This window comes from Phialemonium atrogriseum, assembly GCF_030411735.1.
Source record: "Phialemonium atrogriseum strain 8032-3 unplaced genomic scaffold QBC33scaffold_1, whole genome shotgun sequence".
In the NCBI taxonomy this organism is placed as follows: domain Eukaryota; kingdom Fungi; phylum Ascomycota; class Sordariomycetes; order Cephalothecales; family Cephalothecaceae; genus Phialemonium; species Phialemonium atrogriseum.
Genome location: NW_026848138.1, coordinates 2185226 through 2201753, shown reverse-complemented (window position 1 = coordinate 2201753; position 16528 = coordinate 2185226). Strand labels below are relative to the sequence as shown.

The 16528-nt window shown below is 54.8% G+C and overlaps 4 protein-coding genes across 4 annotated transcripts; 1 reads left to right on the top strand and 3 right to left on the bottom strand.

Annotated features, from left to right (window-relative positions):
* The first annotated feature begins 896 nt into the window (after positions 1-896).
* QBC33DRAFT_31230 (uncharacterized protein) lies at positions 897-3779 on the top strand. Its single transcript, XM_060423498.1, has 2 exons — positions 897-1556; positions 1620-3779. The coding sequence occupies exons 1-2, from the start codon at positions 1266-1268 to the stop codon at positions 3591-3593; spliced, it is 2265 nt and encodes a 754-aa protein (XP_060289051.1). The 5' UTR covers positions 897-1265; the 3' UTR covers positions 3594-3779.
* Positions 3780-5677: 1898 nt separating this feature from the next.
* Positions 5678-8252, bottom strand: QBC33DRAFT_522622 (heterokaryon incompatibility protein-domain-containing protein). Its single transcript, XM_060426552.1, has 2 exons — positions 7707-8252; positions 5678-7644 (listed from the first exon to the last, which is right to left on the bottom strand). The coding sequence occupies exons 1-2, from the start codon at positions 8068-8070 to the stop codon at positions 5969-5971; spliced, it is 2040 nt and encodes a 679-aa protein (XP_060289050.1). The 5' UTR covers positions 8071-8252; the 3' UTR covers positions 5678-5968.
* Positions 8253-8498: 246 nt separating this feature from the next.
* Positions 8499-10801, bottom strand: QBC33DRAFT_584203 (major facilitator superfamily domain-containing protein). The gene is made up of 6 exons (XM_060431400.1): positions 10097-10801; positions 9926-10010; positions 9356-9840; positions 9092-9276; positions 8969-9031; positions 8499-8918 (listed from the first exon to the last, which is right to left on the bottom strand). Exons 1-6 carry the CDS (start codon positions 10572-10574, stop codon positions 8622-8624), a joined length of 1593 nt encoding a protein of 530 aa, XP_060289049.1. The 5' UTR covers positions 10575-10801; the 3' UTR covers positions 8499-8621.
* QBC33DRAFT_522616 (uncharacterized protein) lies at positions 10593-16484 on the bottom strand. Its single transcript, XM_060426551.1, has 8 exons — positions 16236-16484; positions 15953-16162; positions 15627-15863; positions 15509-15559; positions 15259-15450; positions 15055-15178; positions 14799-14933; positions 10593-14744 (listed from the first exon to the last, which is right to left on the bottom strand). The coding sequence occupies exons 1-8, from the start codon at positions 16248-16250 to the stop codon at positions 10942-10944; spliced, it is 4767 nt and encodes a 1588-aa protein (XP_060289048.1). The 5' UTR covers positions 16251-16484; the 3' UTR covers positions 10593-10941.
* Between the last annotated feature and the right edge of the window lie 44 nt (positions 16485-16528).

Below are 16528 nucleotides of genomic sequence, written 5' to 3'. Positions count from 1 at the left end.
GAACCAGACCAATGCGATGCGGGAGAAAGATGGGATAGAGGCCCAAAGCTGTCAGTCACCTGCTGCGCCTTGGCCCAATGGCGGCTTGATGGCTGGCATTCGTTGAGGGATCTCTCCAAGCCAAAAAGCTTGGAACAAGTGACATGTAGCTGCCCCCGACACTGAGGCCCTCAGTGTCGGGGCACCGGGCAGGACGTAGGGTGGTACCTACCTGACCACTCCTACAGGGGTAAGGAGGCGCTAGCCAGCACATTCGCAGAGGGGAGGAGGGGGTGGGTCCCCAGTGCCCCTGCTAGAACCCCCATCAAACCCGTAACGACCTGACGGATAGCACAGACTGGCCCATTTCCTGCCCGCCTGGGCGGGCAAACTTGCAGATCAGGATGTGGGACTGATATGTCGGGCAACATGGGAAGCTAGCAGACACACATGCCTGATGTACCTGTGCTGTACATGCTGTACTTGCTGTACATGCCTTCGTCGCTGCTTCCTGGAACCTTGGGGGTTGTAGTGCGGGATAAGGCAGCAGCCGTTTTTAGTGGTCTGCTAGTGTCTGCCGGTCGCTCGTCAGGCTTCGATGCAACCATTCAACATGCTCATCGAATCTCATCTCTTGTCGCCGCGCTAGGTCGTGGCTTGGTTATTATGTTCCCTTTTCTCCTTTTTACACCTTCTTTTTAGCAACCAGTTTAGGCCGACTTGAGACTCGGTAGCCTCGGTAGCCAGAAGGCGCACCGCACCTCCTCCCTCCCACCCACACCGACGTGCATCCAACTGGAAGTTAGGTTGGGATAATCACTATCGGCTGATTGGGCCAGGCGCAAGGTCTCATCTGTACGCACCTACCCGTGTGCAAATAGCGTGTGCTTCTAGTGCTTCCCCCCCCCCAAACCATGGGGGGGTATGGGGTACTTTAGTCTACCTGCGGTCCTGGGATTCCTCTCGGGTGTGTGGGCATCCCATATATGTGTCTGACCCATCGAAGTTACCCAACCTGCCGCTCTCCGTCCCATGTCCCAATCCCAAAGCCTTGTCCAGATCACTGGTTAAATACCGCAGACCTCTTCATCGCCTGTCATATGTAGCCGTATTCCTTCTTGAAGCAATCTCGTTCCTGTTGGCGACTTGTTTCTTCCTGTTTGCGCCTCGCTGCTGGTCCCTTGCCTCCTCCATTACCCCTCACTCTTTTGCACATTTGGGCGACGAGGCTGCAGCGACTCGACCCGTAGCCAGTCGAGCAGGGAACACGACGCTCGGTTTTAACTATGCCCCAACAACACGTCGACGTTGAGACCATACAGGAGGCGATACGCCAGAATGAACAGGCTCACCGCGACCTCAACGCACTCCTGAAGAATGCTTGCCGACAGCCAAGAGCCTCCATATCTCTGACCACCGACTTCGTCGACTCCCAGCCTGTTCCGAATACCTTCCAATTATCCACCTCACCCTCCCGATCCGCCGATCAGGATGTATTCGGCTTCTCAAATCGCAATGCCGTGCCTCGAACTGCCCCGTCGGCCAACCTCACCGTTCCGCCAACACATGCATATCCGGTAAGGCTCCGTTTGCGCAGTTGAGTTGTTTGGTACTCCATGACTAACCCCCCCAACCCCAAGGATCGGGATCGGGATCGGGACCTGGATCGGCAATCCAGTATCGGCCAGCCGATGAAGCGCGCTAAAACCGCTCATCCCCCTCAGGCCTCGGTCCGCTCTTCCGGGATGGCCCGTTCAAGGTCGAGCACGTCGTCCAAGTCAATTCCCCTCGTAAACCCGAGGACTCAGCCCAGGACCGGCCCGCCAATGCTCGACCACTACTTGAACCAGGATCCAGTCCGTCAGCCTGCCACCGCCTTTGTCTACGGAGGTTCCTTAGCCAAAGAGGAGGTATCTCCCCAAAGGCATGGCCCCATGGAGACCTTGGTTGAGAGCGGGAGGGCAATGGACCCCGGCGAATTCCTTTCGCTGTATCAAGATGCGCAGCCGCGACAGATGAGCAGCGACTACCTCTCCGTCCAAGCCAACCCATCCTTTTCCCAGTTCGGATTCGTCTCATCATGCGGATCCCTGACATCCGGACCCACGATGGACACCATGATGAGCAGACAGAACAGCCACGCCTATACCGACAACGCATCTCTCTCTAGCCAGATCGGCATGATCCGTATCCGCTCTCAGCAATCCACGTCCGGCCATACCCGGCATGACAGTTCCGGGCAGCTCCAAGGCCTAGACACCACCACGACCCTGGGAAAGCGCGCAACCTGCGGGCATGACCAAGACTTTAGCGGCATGGGCGCTAATCTTGCCGACCACTTCCCGTCATCGGTTCCTGGCGCCACTGCAGATCACCTTATGATGGCGCGGTCTCATTCACAAGCGAGTCATGGTTCGACATCGCCGCTCGAAACCCCCGAAGAATTATGGATGACTGCGGCATACCACACCCAGCAAATGGAGAGGTCAGACAGCGCCAGGTCTAGCCAGTCCCTCAAGCTCCGCGCCAAGGAGGCTCTGTCCCGGCAAAACCAGAACGCAGCCCGCACGACCCAGCTAATGCCAAAGCCAGCCGTCGGGACCGTCGAGCAGGAGCCGCCCGGATCCTCGGGGCCCAAGGGGAAGGGTGGGAAGACGCAGATCACCAAGGCCAGGTACGAGCGCCCAAAGCATCCCAGGGTCAAGTGCACTCAGTGTAAGGAGCATCCGTACGGATTCCGTGGCGAGCACGAGTTGCGCCGCCACACCGAAGCCAAGCACAAGAGCGTCGTCAGGAAGTTCATCTGCGTCGAGCCCGACGTTGAGACAGCACTCAAGCCGATCAAGCCGCTGAGCGGCTGCAAGCAATGCACCAGCAAGAAGCCGTACGGCGCCTACTATAATGCCGCAGCACATCTCAGACGCACACACTTCAGAGAGAAGCCGTCGCGCAAGGGCCTTAGCGGAAAGAACGCGAACGCGAACGCCAACGGTGCCGCGGCTGACAGCAGCGGAAACACGGCGGACGAGAAGCGCAGTGGCAAGGGAGGCGGCGATTGGCCGCCTATGAGCCAGCTAAAGCTCTGGATGACCCAGATCCAGGTATCATCCGACGACCCAGCCGCTTTCATTGCGGACGATAAGTCGATGGGGTTCGCCGAGCAGGGCGACATGGAACCCGAAGCGGGCGACGTGTCGTTCACGGCCAATACATCATCCGACTTCCCCGTGTCGACATCGGAAAATATCGAAAATATCGTCAACCCATATCTTGACATGTCCGACGTCGCTGGTGTCGGAGGTGGCTTCAATACAGACCTGGATGACGTTGGAGATATGGTGTTCGATCCCATCGACCCCGCAATGTTACCGTCCATGCCCATCACCATCCCATCATCATCGCAGTTCGGCTTTGGCGCACATTCGGCCCGCCATCACCTGGCCAACACCATGGTGGGTATGGACGGGAACAATTATGTGTCTCCCGTCTCGTCAAACGCCACCATCACTCAAACCGGCTTTGGCGAGCACCACATGCTTCAGCAGTCGATGATCCCCGCCTCGGGAGACGACCTGTCCGACCTTACCTTTGAGATTGCGTTCACGTCGCAATGAGCTCTTGCAGGTGCTTTGTTTCAGAGAATTGCTTCGTTGGGTGGAAGATGAGAAGTGAGTCACCGCAAAGAGGGAGACCGAGAAAACCCCGAAAATGATGGGAGAAAAAAGAGAAGATTCAGAGTGGTGTCGTTTCCTTTCCTATTCTCTCCCGATAACCTCTCAACCATCAGTTCGCCTGATGGTTCAAGAGCACCCCGCCCCAACCCCCACCCCCAAAACACATCATAACACTAGGTCATAGTGTGTCTTCTTTTCTACCATTTGCTTATTGCGTGCTTTTCGCCCCAGTGTCTTTCTTTCTTATTCCTTTTTTTTCCCTCACCATATATCTTTATGTGTTCATGATCTTAAAACGCTCGTTTTGGAAAGATGGTGAGAGTACGTTTCACAACACCGAGATGGCAATATCTCTCGTATCTCCTTTACCGCGCGTCGGCGAAACCCACGGCGGAAAGGAGTGAGGGTGAAGTCACCCTGACTGTATGCACATACATACACATAACGTTTTATTTTGGACAGCGACGGAAACCTGAGAAAGGGCGTCTGGCTGGCTGTACTGGGGAAGGTAAAAAAGTACTGGGAGGGAAGGGCCTGTTGTTGATTAGGATATACTGAAGCGGGTCTCGAGGAGAGATACCGCGCCGTTGTACATAATTATGTGTTCCCATCTTTTGTTTTTCTCCCTGTGCCTGGAGAGGGGATCGTTGGCTAAGCGCGGCGTTACCGGGGTTTGGTTTTGGCTTGGTTTCTAGTTTTGGTTTTGGTCTTGGTCTTGGGTAGATATGGCAGGACTCAACCGTCCGCGGGTAGATTTGGAAGGTTCGGCAAGGTGATTCTCTGGGTGTTGGAGTGAGGTTCTGAAGAATTCTCTGGCAACAGAGAATTGGCCATCACGCCGGAATCAAAGGTTTGGATGGTTAACGACGTCATGAATGACGAGCCCTGAGGTAGAACGGAACTCCGTGATACTTCTAGCAATAACTGGCATTATGCCCAAATAGCAGATGCTTTTTGCATCTATTTATCTCCGACGGTTGTTATTGCAGGTGTCTAACGGGCCGGAATATAGGTTGTTGACAGGTGGTTCGAACGTACCGCACAGCCCCTGAAGTAAACAGACGCTGGCCCCGAGAGATTCCCTTGATTCTGATGCCCTTGTTACGCCCTGAAATTATTCATTGAACGAGGCTTTGGTCTTACCCCGAAACCTCGAGTCTGGTAAATACATCAGTCCGTCCGCTGGAACGAAATCTTATGGAATGCCTCTTGTGTTTTGCGTTCAAAAGTCTGCCACAGCCAGTGTTAGCACGTCTCTCCAGGCCAGCTTATCTCGACAATCCAGCTCAAATTCTCTTCCTGTGGCGGTTTTAGAATTGCACCTCTGAAGCGTTTTACTGTTTAAGAAGGTTGACTTGGCTTACGGGTTGGCGTGTCCGTGATACACCACAAGCTCCCTGGTATCTCAATACCAACTTGGTGGTAAAAAAAAATGAACTTTACACCAATTTGCACAAGCTTGATGTGCAGGATCGAAAAATGCGTTGATCAACCGAGAAGAAAGTAAGAGAGAAAAGAAACCAGAATGTTAACTCGACCAAACCGAAGAGAGTGAAGAGACAAGAATGACCTGGGCAAGAAAAGTCTGAGAAAATACCCTGACTCCCCCTACTTTTTGCCTGACGGACACACTGGGTGATTTTGGTGCCACCAGGCCGCGATTAGGCTCCGCGCCTCGTTCTGACCGTTGGCGACAGATCTTATTCAATTTCACGTTCTAGTCTTCCACAACCTATTTTGCCTCCCCCCCCCCCCGGCCCTTCTTTCAGGTTCTGTCAAGGGAGTCGTTTCTTGCTTCCTGCCAAACTAGCCACTTTTGCCATGGCTCCTGAGAATAAGACTCGGGCTCCTTAGACTCTCACGTTGAGTATTTGCTAACCGGGGATATGTGCCAGATTCACGGAGCGACTGACATAGCGATGGTGCTTCTAGTATGTGACTAGTAATCTCTTGTCTCTTTGGTTGGCTTGAAACGTGTGACCATGTTTGCGTATTTCTTTGTCTTCTCCCCTTTTTTTATTTATTCCATTTAAATTTTTGATCCCTGGTACTCGGTCCATTCCTAGAAGACAAAGCTTGCACAAAATCATCTGAGAGTGAGTAAGCTGACTGCCGTTTCTTCTTAGCTTGAATTCTTAGCAATTTGCTTCTAGGTTCTGGACTACGCAGTCACCTTCACTAATTAGTAAATAATTCGTAACTGTATTGTTAGATACAGTTCTAGTTGCCGAGTTGTCATTACCTGTTCAACCCCAACGCCACATACAGACTATACGGAGAGGCCACATAATTAACACCCGTGTACTGTCAAAATTTCAAACCAAACGGATCATCTCCTTTCGGGCATCGTAGAAGAACACCTGAAGCGGCTGCGCAAAAGGGGCGTCTTTGCAGTGGTCATCATTGGCGTTGCTCCCCATCATGTCCACGACCCCTATCCTCCGATACGCTCCCTCGTCAGCCTCCCGCAACAGGAGCGCCTGAATCTCCCTAACGGACTGAAAGGTGGACATCAGATGCCTGATTGGCACGGCGTATAGCTTCTGGCTGAAGACTCTCCCGTCCGACGGGTCGTCGAGAACGACGGCGCCGATTTGCTGAGACATGTGGTCGTATACGAGGGCATTTGAGAGGGGGTAGGGGGTGCTTCTGCTCCTCTTGGAATCTTCCGTGTGGATGAGCTTGATTGAGGGCACTTCTTTGATGTATCCCTGGAATGTAACAGTCCCCTGGGCAACTCTCCCGTGGGGGTCCGTTCCGGCGAGAGCCACATCCCAGCTGATGTTGGAGATGTCAATGACCGCGTCAGCCTCCTCACGGGCGGGAAATATCCTGGCATCCTGAGAAATCCAGGACCAGGAAGGGCCTGGGAGGGCTGTGTTGTTTCCAGACTCGGAACCGAAACTCTTCCAGAGTACCGCACGGGGAAGGTCATGGCTCCACAAGCCAGCACAGTAAACCGTGTGTGTCTCAGCGCGGAAAGCAGACTCCACTACCTTGGCCATCCCAGACAAGGCTGGAAGCATGTCGATGTCCTTCTTGGTCAGGCTGCGCTTCGTGAACTCCAACACTAACATGTACCAATCGTTGAGGAGCTGCGATCTGCCCTGCTTGTCATGCCCACCGAAGAGTGGGAGTCCACGGAAATATGCCAGCCCAGCACTGACGTCGACGTAACGAATGGGCCGCATGTCGGTGCTTTCGCTCCACCGCGCGGACCGACACTCCCAGTGGAACTCATCGCGGCCGAAGAAGATGTTGCGCCTCGCCAACAAGCGCTCTTGAAGAGTCCAGCCGCGTTTGGCCAGGGGCCCGCCCTCGACGTCGTTCCTGAAATCGTCTCGGTAGATTTCGTCTGATGTCTGCTCCGCAATGGTGAAGTGGCCAAGAGCTGTTCCATCCAGAAATCTGAATGGGAGGGTGACTGACTTAAGGGGCCGCCTGCTCTTGAGAAACCCCTCGTCGGCTGATGAGCTGTTAGCAGCAGAGAGGACGAGGGACGCGTGACTGTAGACTTCGGCCATTTTCGCGGACTCGCTTTCCCAATGGGCCCCATCGTCCTGGATGATGCACAGGGAGTCGATCCAGAGATACTGGAACCCCAGTTTCCGGCTGATCTCGACAGCGTGCTGAAAGTTGGCGCATAGCTCCCCCATCGGGATGCGCGTCATGTGGTCCCGGAGGTTTCCCTTCAACGTCCTCGTAGCCTTACCGCTTCCCCAGCAGTGGCTCAAAGCCGCGTACCGGCCCTTGCGGCCCTGGGTCTCCACGAGAAACGGGTCGCTAAAGGGGGCCGCGGAGCCTATGTCGATAACAAGGGAGGGAAGCTTTACAGCCTCTTCATCCACGGTTCCCTCGACCCCGGGCGTCGGGATTCTGCAGCCCGGGTGGTCCCTCAGACAGGCACGAAGCCATCTCTTTATTATCGTCTCATCTCCCACTGGCCCGCACGGTCTGGACATCATGAACTGCCTGATTTCCTCGGGACTGTCTGGTGAGACCTGTCAGTCATGCCTAGAAGTAGATCTGGCGAACGCGTTTCTCCGAACTCACCATTTTCTGTCCATATAGGAACATGCTTCACGGAACTGATCGCATTTTTGCCCTTGGGACCGATTTTGACCTCCAGACCCGCCAACGGAACCCCATGCCTCGCAGATGATTCGTCCCGGGGCCAGCGCTCCCTCGTGAACGGCAATAGCTTCACACAGTCATCATCATCAATCTCGACTTTTTGGTTCATGGGGTCATTTCCGAGAAAAATGGAGCAAAGTGAGCAGGTCACGGCACTAGACCTGAGGGAAGCGTAGGTATCTGAATGTGTCCAGCCATCAGCCAGGCGGGAAGGATCAGGAGGAACGGATTGAAGAATTATTTCGAGTACGTTGATACGCTGGCACCTATCGCAAAGAGCCATGGACGCGGGTGGCGGTCTAGCTGGAGAGTTTGAGTGATTTCGTCCTGTTTTGCGGAGCTGCGAAGATCATGGCCTGGGCTGAGCTGGGCATCGTTCGCGACACCACCTCAAGCACCAATAAGGATTAGAAGACGGAACATAGTGCCTCCGAATGGCCAAGAAACCAAACAGCAACTTAAGAAGCATGCCAGCAGGACTCTGAAATATTTAGATACTCCGGATTTCCTGTAGTCGAAGTTCTGAAATCTCTCGCTGATAAGATCTTGACCTGGGCAGGTTGAAGTATAATAATTGTCTCGAGCCTGTTTGGACAATGTCTAAGTGCTCGCCGTCCTAGTCTTTGACTGCAGTCAGTTCTAGGGGCTGGAGGGCGTACCAAAATTGCAATGAGACACTGGCTTTGCCATCTCTAGTTCAGTTCCTATTCTCTTGCAAATAGGTAGCTTGGGTTGCCCTACATTCTCCATAATTATTGCGTCCTAGAAATTTGCACAAGCTTCCGACAACCCAATATATACAGCTACACCCTCATTTCCTCTACAGTTACTTCTCTACTTCTCTATAGGAGATTCACTACCATCCCCACGTTCGACCACATTCCCTAAGGCTTCCGCTACAGCGGTTCTCCTCCAACTCGGCCCAGACCGTTGCAGAATCCAGGCAAGAGGGAAAATAAACAGCAGCAGAAGAGCATAAAACCCAAAGCACCAACCAACCCCCGCCCGGTTGATGAACGGCTTCAGAATCCCTATCGTGGCGCCCGCTCCCAGGCATCGCACCAAGTTGTAGGATGCTTGTACCGTTGCTGAGCGAGTAGGGTTGAGATCGGAAAGCAACGTCCCGCACATCTAAAGAAATGTGAGCAATGGATAGTTGTGGCAGATATGGAACCACTCACTGTGAATATGCTGGAGGTTGCGAATCCCGTGACGAACTGCATGACCAAGGCGACTGAGATGTGCTAAAACAGAGTCCAGTTAGACCACAGCACGGATAAGAAATCGCGACGTGGAAACCTAACAGTTCTTGTCATCAGCCCCAGGCCGTAACCGGCGATTCCTACAGCACTCGAGAAGGCCAACACGTATATCCCAGATAGCCTTGCTTTCTCTATCGGGAAATCCGTGATATCGTTGGCCTGACGAAGACTGGGATTCTGGTCTAATCTAGCGGCTACACGCTTGTATTGCCAATCGAGATATTTGCCTGGTCGCTCCATCAGCAACTAGTCGAGTTTCCAGAGTTTAATAAATGACAAGCAGAATTGGTCATAAATAGCACATACCTGTCCCATAGGAAGCTAGAGAGCCCCCGATGCCCGATGGGAGATATATCAGTCCGCCTTGCAAGTAGTTCAAACCATATATCTCGATGCATTGTTCTCCCAACGACGCCTGTAGCGTCATCTTCACCGCATATGTGATGGACCCTATCAGGATGACGGATATGTTCCCACGATCAAAGAGCATGGGGATACACGAAAACGGGTTGGGAATGTGGTGTCTCTTCCGTGTAGTCAGTGCGGCATCGCCACTCTGGGGCTGAAGCTGTGAGGGACTCATGAAAATCGGGAACAGGCTCCGGTAGATGCCGCGGGCGGGAATACTTCCATTACCAACGATCTTACGCTGCGTCTCGGGGAGGAAGAGGAGCAGGGCTAGAAAGTGCGTCCCCGTGAGGATGGCAAGGAGCCAGAAGATCCATCTCCATCCGAGAGTGTGAGCCAGGGCTCCCCCGAGGACGGGGCCGAAACTAGGTGCTTGGCTTGAACTGAAGGGCAAGAGGTCAGAAAAGGGAAAGAAAGAGATCCTCTGATTTTAGTATGAATTAGTAATTACTATGGGTTCGCACATACAAGGCGAGCAAGATCCCAACCGAGGAACCACGGTCCCTAGAAGTTGTGATGTCGGAAATCACACCGTACGCAGCTCCGTATGTTCCTGTACGCCGCAACAATCAGCACGCATGTTTTCCAGCCGTAATCCCGCCGCAGGACGACCCAAGTATTTGTTTCAAAGTTACATACCGGACGACCCAGCACTCTGCACCATCCTCAGGACAAACAGCGCGGGATACGACTTCTGCAGGGCCAGGCCGACGTTTGACGCCACCATGAGCACAAACATGACGACGTACGCCGGCCGCCGGCCGCTCTGGTCGGCGACGTCGCCCATGAAGGCCGGGGCCACGCCGGCGACGACGAGGTACGACGTGACGGTGAGGTTGACCAGCGCGACGGACACGCCGAGGTCGCGCGCCATGGGCACGAGGGCGGGGAAGTAGACGTAGCTGCTGACGGTCGAGAAGGCCGCCGCGAAGGCCGCCGCGAAGAGTATCCACTGCTTCTGTCGGCCCGTGAAGACCGAGTATGGCGGCGGCTTGGGATCGTCCGGACCCGCGAGATTGCCGCCGATGCCCCCCCGGCCTGGAGGCTCGGCGGCGGTGTCGGTCGCTGCCGAGGTCGGTGGCTTGGAGGCCTCGACGTCGTTGTCTGTGGTCTCCATGTATCCCAACTTGTTGGCCCTGCTATGGCTTTGGCTCAAATTAATCGTCGTCGGTGCAGCCAACTATTGTGGTGGTCTGGCGAGTAAAACTGGGTTGTGACCACCAATCAACTTGCAGGTTTAACCGCCATGATTATCACTTGTCTGGCTGGGCAGTGGAGTATATGTGATGCAAATGAGCATGCTAGGATGGCTACAAATTTATCAAAAGTCCTCCGGCGGACAAGTAATCATAGACGGTTTAGAGACTAGCCAACCAGATAGATTCACGAGCCACCAAGCCGTTGAACATCCACATATATCATCAAAGTCGTGCAATAAACCTATGAGTTGCTCGTCTACTCTAGATCCTCCATCACCCTACTAATCAATCTCCATCCCCGATCAGTACTTTCTCCTCAAGGTCGAGGAGCCCGTGGAAGACAACAAGGTCATCGCGATGCGCAAACACGACGCTAGACCTGGACACGACTCTGATGAGCAAATCCGACCCAAACTGCCACGTCCGAGGTATGAAGAAGTGCCGCGTGTAAAACTTTGGATCTACGCCCGTTTTCAGGCCAACAGAGCAGACCCATCCCTTCATGTCGAGGAAGAAGAATGACGACTTGAAGAAACCGAGCGGGAGTTTCATGCCTCCGCAGAGCTGACCCTTCAGGGCCTCGACGGCAATGGCGGTTTCCGAGAGCTGGATCTTGGAGGCGTTCACAAGCACCAGCTGACGTCGTCTGTCATTTGGAGCCCCAAGAAGAGTAGCAAGATATGGTGACCCGGCTCTAGAGAACCATGTTCCGCAGAAGGGAGGTAGAGGTCCCGGGTTGCTGGCTAATAGTGAGAGACCAGCTGCCGGTGTAAGACGGCTCAACGAAGCCCACTCGTAGATATGTAACGATCCGCTATGGGAGAGAATGAGCCATGACGGCTCCGTCGGGTGCGTCATCCAGCCCCTATTCGGTCCCGGCGATGGCTCACTCTTCAGGACACAACCATTAGCTGTGTCTCTGAGTTCGTCTTCGCTGGCGGTCGAGATCAAAACTCGCGAGCCATCCGGGGCCACCAGAACCTGTGAGACAGTTCCCGAGACTCTGCAATCAATCTGCGAGCCAACCCTCTCCCACCTTGACTTGGGACCTGGCGCGGCCGAGAAGTTTGATATGATAAAGCGGCTCGACAAGTCCACACTGACAAGCAGAGACTTCTCGTCGTTCCATTCCAGATGAGATATCGAGACTCCCTTGGCATGATGAGCGAGCGTCTCGACGGCGACTCCGGTCGCCAGCTCAACGACATCGACGGTGCCATCGCCGCGCCCGCAGAACAGGTAATCGCCCCGGGCGGTCTGCGCCGTGGTAGCGATGACGCGCGCGTCCTCGAGCATCCTGGCGGACGCCGTGGCGACATACTGCGGCGGCAGCTCCTCGCTCAGCGGCTCCGAGGAGCTGTCGTCGGAGCCCGCCCCCCTGCGCACCAGGACCGACGGCTCCCACACGTTGCAGGCGCCGCCGCGCACGTCGAAGAAGCGGAGGCCGTCCGTCGCGAACACGATCCCCATCATGCGGTCCTCGAGCGCCGTTATCCGGTACATTGGCCGCAGCGTCTCGAAGAAGAAGAGGTGGATCACGCCGAGGTTGTCGCCCGTCGCGAGCGTCCGCCCGTCGGGGGAGGCGGCGAGGACCTGCACCGAGATCTCGTATAGGCACACCTGCTCCAGCGTCCAGGGGTTGCATGTGACGAGGTCCCCGTCCTTGTATGCGATTGCGAGCAGTTCGAGTTCGGAGACGGGGTTGAAGACGGCGTCCAGCGCTTGGGGCGCTCCGTAGACGTCTTCGCAGCCGTCCTTTTCGAAGATTCCGAGCTTCTCGCCGCGCTCCGTGTCCCATATTGTAATGGTCGAGCTTCGGTAGAGTAGAGCTGCCAGTTGTTGGGCTGGGCAGATTCGAATGAGAGACGGTGGCACCCAGTTGCCAGCCTGGTTCTCCCCATCCGAGGAATCCGAGTCGGACGTCGAATGCAAAACTAGCTCTTCTGCTGGAGAGCCGTCGGCGGTGCTGAAGACGCTCACGCTGCTTTCCCTGTTTGGCAGAAATAGCTCGGAGTCGTCGGAGCCGAAAGTAAGGTCCAAGGGGATGGTGTCGAGGTTGGCAGTCCATAAGCAGGTGTGCTCCTTGCTCCACAGCTTAAGTCTCCGTGGACTGCATGATGCAAGAACGGAAGACAGTGTACCAAAAGCGACATGCCTGACTTGCTGGCCGTGGCTGAGGGTGGCTGTGACTTCAAAGTTTTCGCTGTCGTACAAGACGATGTCGCCGTTGGCCAGACCGACGGCAAGGAATTGGCTACAAGTGGCCACGGAAAGAGCATCCGTGGGGTATACGAAGCAGGACAATCTGTCGTCCCAATCCTCTTCGCAAGAACCCAAGACCTTGAGCGCCTTTGACGGTTTCGCGCATTGCTTGTGGATGATGGAGGCTAGTGGGCAGAGAAGTGGCACTAGAAAGTAGATTGCGGAAGGCGAGTCGAGGAGGTTGGGCCCGAAGGCCACGGCAATATGGATCAGGTCGTTGACCCAGTCCTCCACTAACTTCACGTCTGATCCCAGAGGCGGCCGATACTTTGCTCGTCGTCCAAGATATGCTCTCAAGTTCTCTGCCGTCTTGGTCAGGAGAGACAGGCTTCCGGTTCTGGCGGTTATTTCGATCCACGACAGGATGTTCGTCCTCAGGAAGCCGCTGAGGAGCAGGAGGGGAGAATCAAGCGCCGCCGAGGACCGGGCTAGGTGGTGAGCAAAGTACGTACGAGAGTACTCTAAGAAAAGCGAGACCCTGGGCTGAGTACCGGGAGTAGGGGCCCGTCGAGTCCTAGGTGGTGACAACTCCTTTCCAGCTAACTGTATCAAACACAGCTCAGCAGCCCGAGCGTGCGCTTCAGCCCGGGCGATCCTGAAAGTCGATGACTGACCTTCACGACTAACCACACCCTCTGACCGCGAATCTTGCGTCAAATACGCAGATATCGTTTGATGGAGGACCTGGACCCGAGCCATCTTATCAACAAAGATCAGATGACCACAGAGAGCCTCCAGTTGCCTGTCAGAAGTTGTCAAAGTTCTGTTGATATCGAGTCTCACGATTTCCTTGATCTCGTCTGTTGTCAGCGGCCGCGGCGAACATATAACCCATTTCAGGATACACTTGGCAATCTCGGCACTCTGGGATATCGCTAAGGTCTCGACGATTCTGGAGTAAAAGTCGTTCATCTCGGAAGGAACTTGTCGAATGACTTCCTCCATGTCTTCGATACTGTAAGCCTCCTCCATTCGGGTCATGATAAGAGAAGCCCAAAGGAAGATCCCGTTCGATTTCGAAAGGACCTCCGACACCAGAAGACGGTTCTCCACATGGGGCCATCTTGTTTTGATGAAGAGTTCAATGTCCCCGAGGGAGTTCTCTGCCTCGACCGGGACTTCGATTACAGGTGCTGTATCCTGCCTCAACAGCCTCTCGACATGCCCACCGGGCCGACTCGTCACGAAAATTCGCAGACGGGCGCGACTGTCGATCTTGGAAAGCATCTGAACGAGGGTTGCGAGCCCTTTATGAGAACACTCGTCGAGAGCGTCGATGACCCAGACTTGGGGTTGGGAGAAGTCAAGCCGTAGAAGCCTCCCCAGGAAAAGGCTGTTCCAGATCATGTTGTGGTCATCTTTGCTAACGCGCTCGTTGCCGTGAGCCATTGCGAGTAGTACTTGGCGAACCTCGAAATTAGAAGCGGCCATTTGGAATGCCAACGACCTCAGGAGCTCTGAGACCGTGGATTTCTCCTTGTCGCTGTGTTTGAAGAAGTAGAAAGAACAGTCCACGTTGCAAGCGTCGAGATACCTGACAATGTGTCCCGCGCAAACAGTCTTCCCTGTTCCCGGTCTGCCGTTGAGCCAGAACAGCCGCCGACAGTGATTTTGCATGGACTTCTTGCCCGGACTGACTGGGGCAAGCTCGTTAGGGCCGTCGAGCCATTCTTGGAACTTCTCGTGGTTTGTCAGCCACTGGCATGACCCTTGCTGCTGCTTCTCCGTGACCAGCAGGAGTTCTGCCTCTGGTCTCTGGTCAACCTCCAAGATGCTCGAAACGATGCTCATCTGGGCCTTGTACTCGTCCTGTCGGCGGAAAATGGCTGGCATTTGTTAGATCACGGACGAAGGGTCGTACTGTTGCCAGGAGCTCTTACCCCCTCGCTCGATGTCGTCAATGGTCGTCAGAAAACACCGCTGCAACGTGATGTAATTAGGATCCGCCGGGCTCTCGAACTTGCAGACATGGCGATGGTCAGCGTTAAGGAACTGGACATGCTCGTCAGGTAGACCTAAATTTAGGCAAATTGTTAACTGGTCGTGTTGTTGATCTGGCCTGGGAACAGTCCAGACAAACGAAATAAGGCAATGTCTCCGCGCGCAGAAACATTCTCTAGAATAAAAACCACGTACCGATCACGGCCGACTCCCTATCGACGATGATTAATGATCGTAGCCCAACACTAGTCGGTTGGCCCTCGAAGAAAGACCACATCTTCACATTCTTGCAAACGTGTCGAAACTCCTCGTTTATTGTCTGCAGCAGGCGTGTCAACAGCAACCAGAAGAAAGGGTGGATGGTGGATGATGCAAACAAGAAACGGGAATCTTCCTTACCTGAAGAACCTCTGACCCTGGCAGAAGCTGGTCTATGAATGCCTTCTCACCGGCACCGACTGAGGCAGTTAGGTAGGTCTTGAGAAGCTGGCATGCGGAGGCGCCTCGGTGCGGAGTCCCCAAGAAGTACATGGAGTGGACACGTCGGGCAATGCCCTCGTATATCGGGTCTCTTGTCGCAAGGAGATATGCCTGGCAAGTGACGATTAGTCCACTTCTCGACCAGATATTAGGGTCACCCCCTCCCCACCTTCTTCGCAACCAAGCCGCCCATGCTATGGGCGACGATTACTATCGGGGTCTGAGAGAGTCGTTAGCCCGGTCGAACATACAGCACCGCCAACGTGCCCTGCCCGGATCTTACTAACGTCGCCATTCTTGCGCAGGCTCGGCGCGTTCAACATGTCGGCCAAGAACGCCTGGCCAAAGTCATGGACCGTCAGGTTGCTCCGCTTGCTTCCGGCCCAGTCCGAGTTGTATCCGTAGCTGTGGATGCGCGCGTGCTTGAACCCCGTTTCCGAAGGCAGCCACTCCTTCGGCCAGAAGAAGCCGCGACCAGGAGCGTGGCTCCATGTCTTCCTGGAACCTCCTCCCAGGCCGTGGATCTGTGTCGTGTGGGCGAAGCTTTAGCGGAGTTCCTGGTATTGAATGGAGAATGTGCAGGCTTGGGGGGAACGCGATTCGGACGACATACGAAGATAAAGTCAATGCATGGCTCGGACGGCTCGTGGAGGAGGTTGAGGCCGAGGGGTCCGCGAACATCGACCGGCAGCTCGGCGAGCTCCCTCTTCTCGGGCGCGGACCTCAGGCGGCGGAGGCGATTCTGGATGAAGACGAGCGACGAGGATCGGGATCGGGGGGGCTCTGGGTGCTGCTGGTGCTGCTGCTGCTCATGCTGGGGACTCTAAGCGCGGGGTTTGAAAGGGTTAGCTAACTGGCTCCTTATTGACATGGATATTCGAGTCGTCGTCACCCACGCGGTCTGGCATCATGGGAGGAACGGGGCTCTAGAAGGTGTCGCAACCCGGTACCTCTGCCTCGGTATCATTTTAGCCCTTTGATGGAGAGACTCGGGTTGTGGAAGGTCTATCTCTCGGCCTTTGAAACATTGTTTCTACGCAGCCTGCTGCTTGATGTGGTGGTTTTTGATTCGGTAGCCTGTCGGGAACACGCATGGGCGGCTGATGCTACACTACACGGCGGGGCAATACCGCCATCGACCCATGTCGAACCACAGAACGGCCAATCGGCCATGTATCTGTGAAGCAGC

Excerpts from the sequence above, each read along its gene's own strand:
- QBC33DRAFT_31230 (XM_060423498.1), top strand. The coding sequence starts at position 1,266 with ATGCCCCAACAACACGTCGACGTTGAGACCATACAGGAGGCGATACGC. Across the intron at positions 1,557-1,619 it reads CGCCAACACATGCATATCCG|GATCGGGATCGGGATCGGGA; the intron begins GTAAGGCTCCGT and ends CCCAACCCCAAG.
- QBC33DRAFT_522622 (XM_060426552.1), bottom strand. The coding sequence starts at position 8,070 with ATGGCTCTTTGCGATAGGTGCCAGCGTATCAACGTACTCGAAATAATT. Across the intron at positions 7,645-7,706 it reads TCCTATATGGACAGAAAATG|ACAGTCCCGAGGAAATCAGG; the intron begins GTGAGTTCGGAG and ends AGGTCTCACCAG.
- QBC33DRAFT_584203 (XM_060431400.1), bottom strand. The coding sequence starts at position 10,574 with ATGGAGACCACAGACAACGACGTCGAGGCCTCCAAGCCACCGACCTCG. Across the intron at positions 9,032-9,091 it reads TGGGGCTGATGACAAGAACT|CACATCTCAGTCGCCTTGGT; the intron begins GTTAGGTTTCCA and ends ACTCTGTTTTAG. Across the intron at positions 8,919-8,968 it reads CAACCTCCAGCATATTCACA|ATGTGCGGGACGTTGCTTTC; the intron begins GTGAGTGGTTCC and ends ACATTTCTTTAG.
- QBC33DRAFT_522616 (XM_060426551.1), bottom strand. Across the intron at positions 15,179-15,258 it reads CAGGGTCAGAGGTTCTTCAG|ACAATAAACGAGGAGTTTCG; the intron begins GTAAGGAAGATT and ends CGCCTGCTGCAG. Across the intron at positions 14,934-15,054 it reads TAGGGAGTCGGCCGTGATCG|GTCTACCTGACGAGCATGTC; the intron begins GTACGTGGTTTT and ends GCCTAAATTTAG.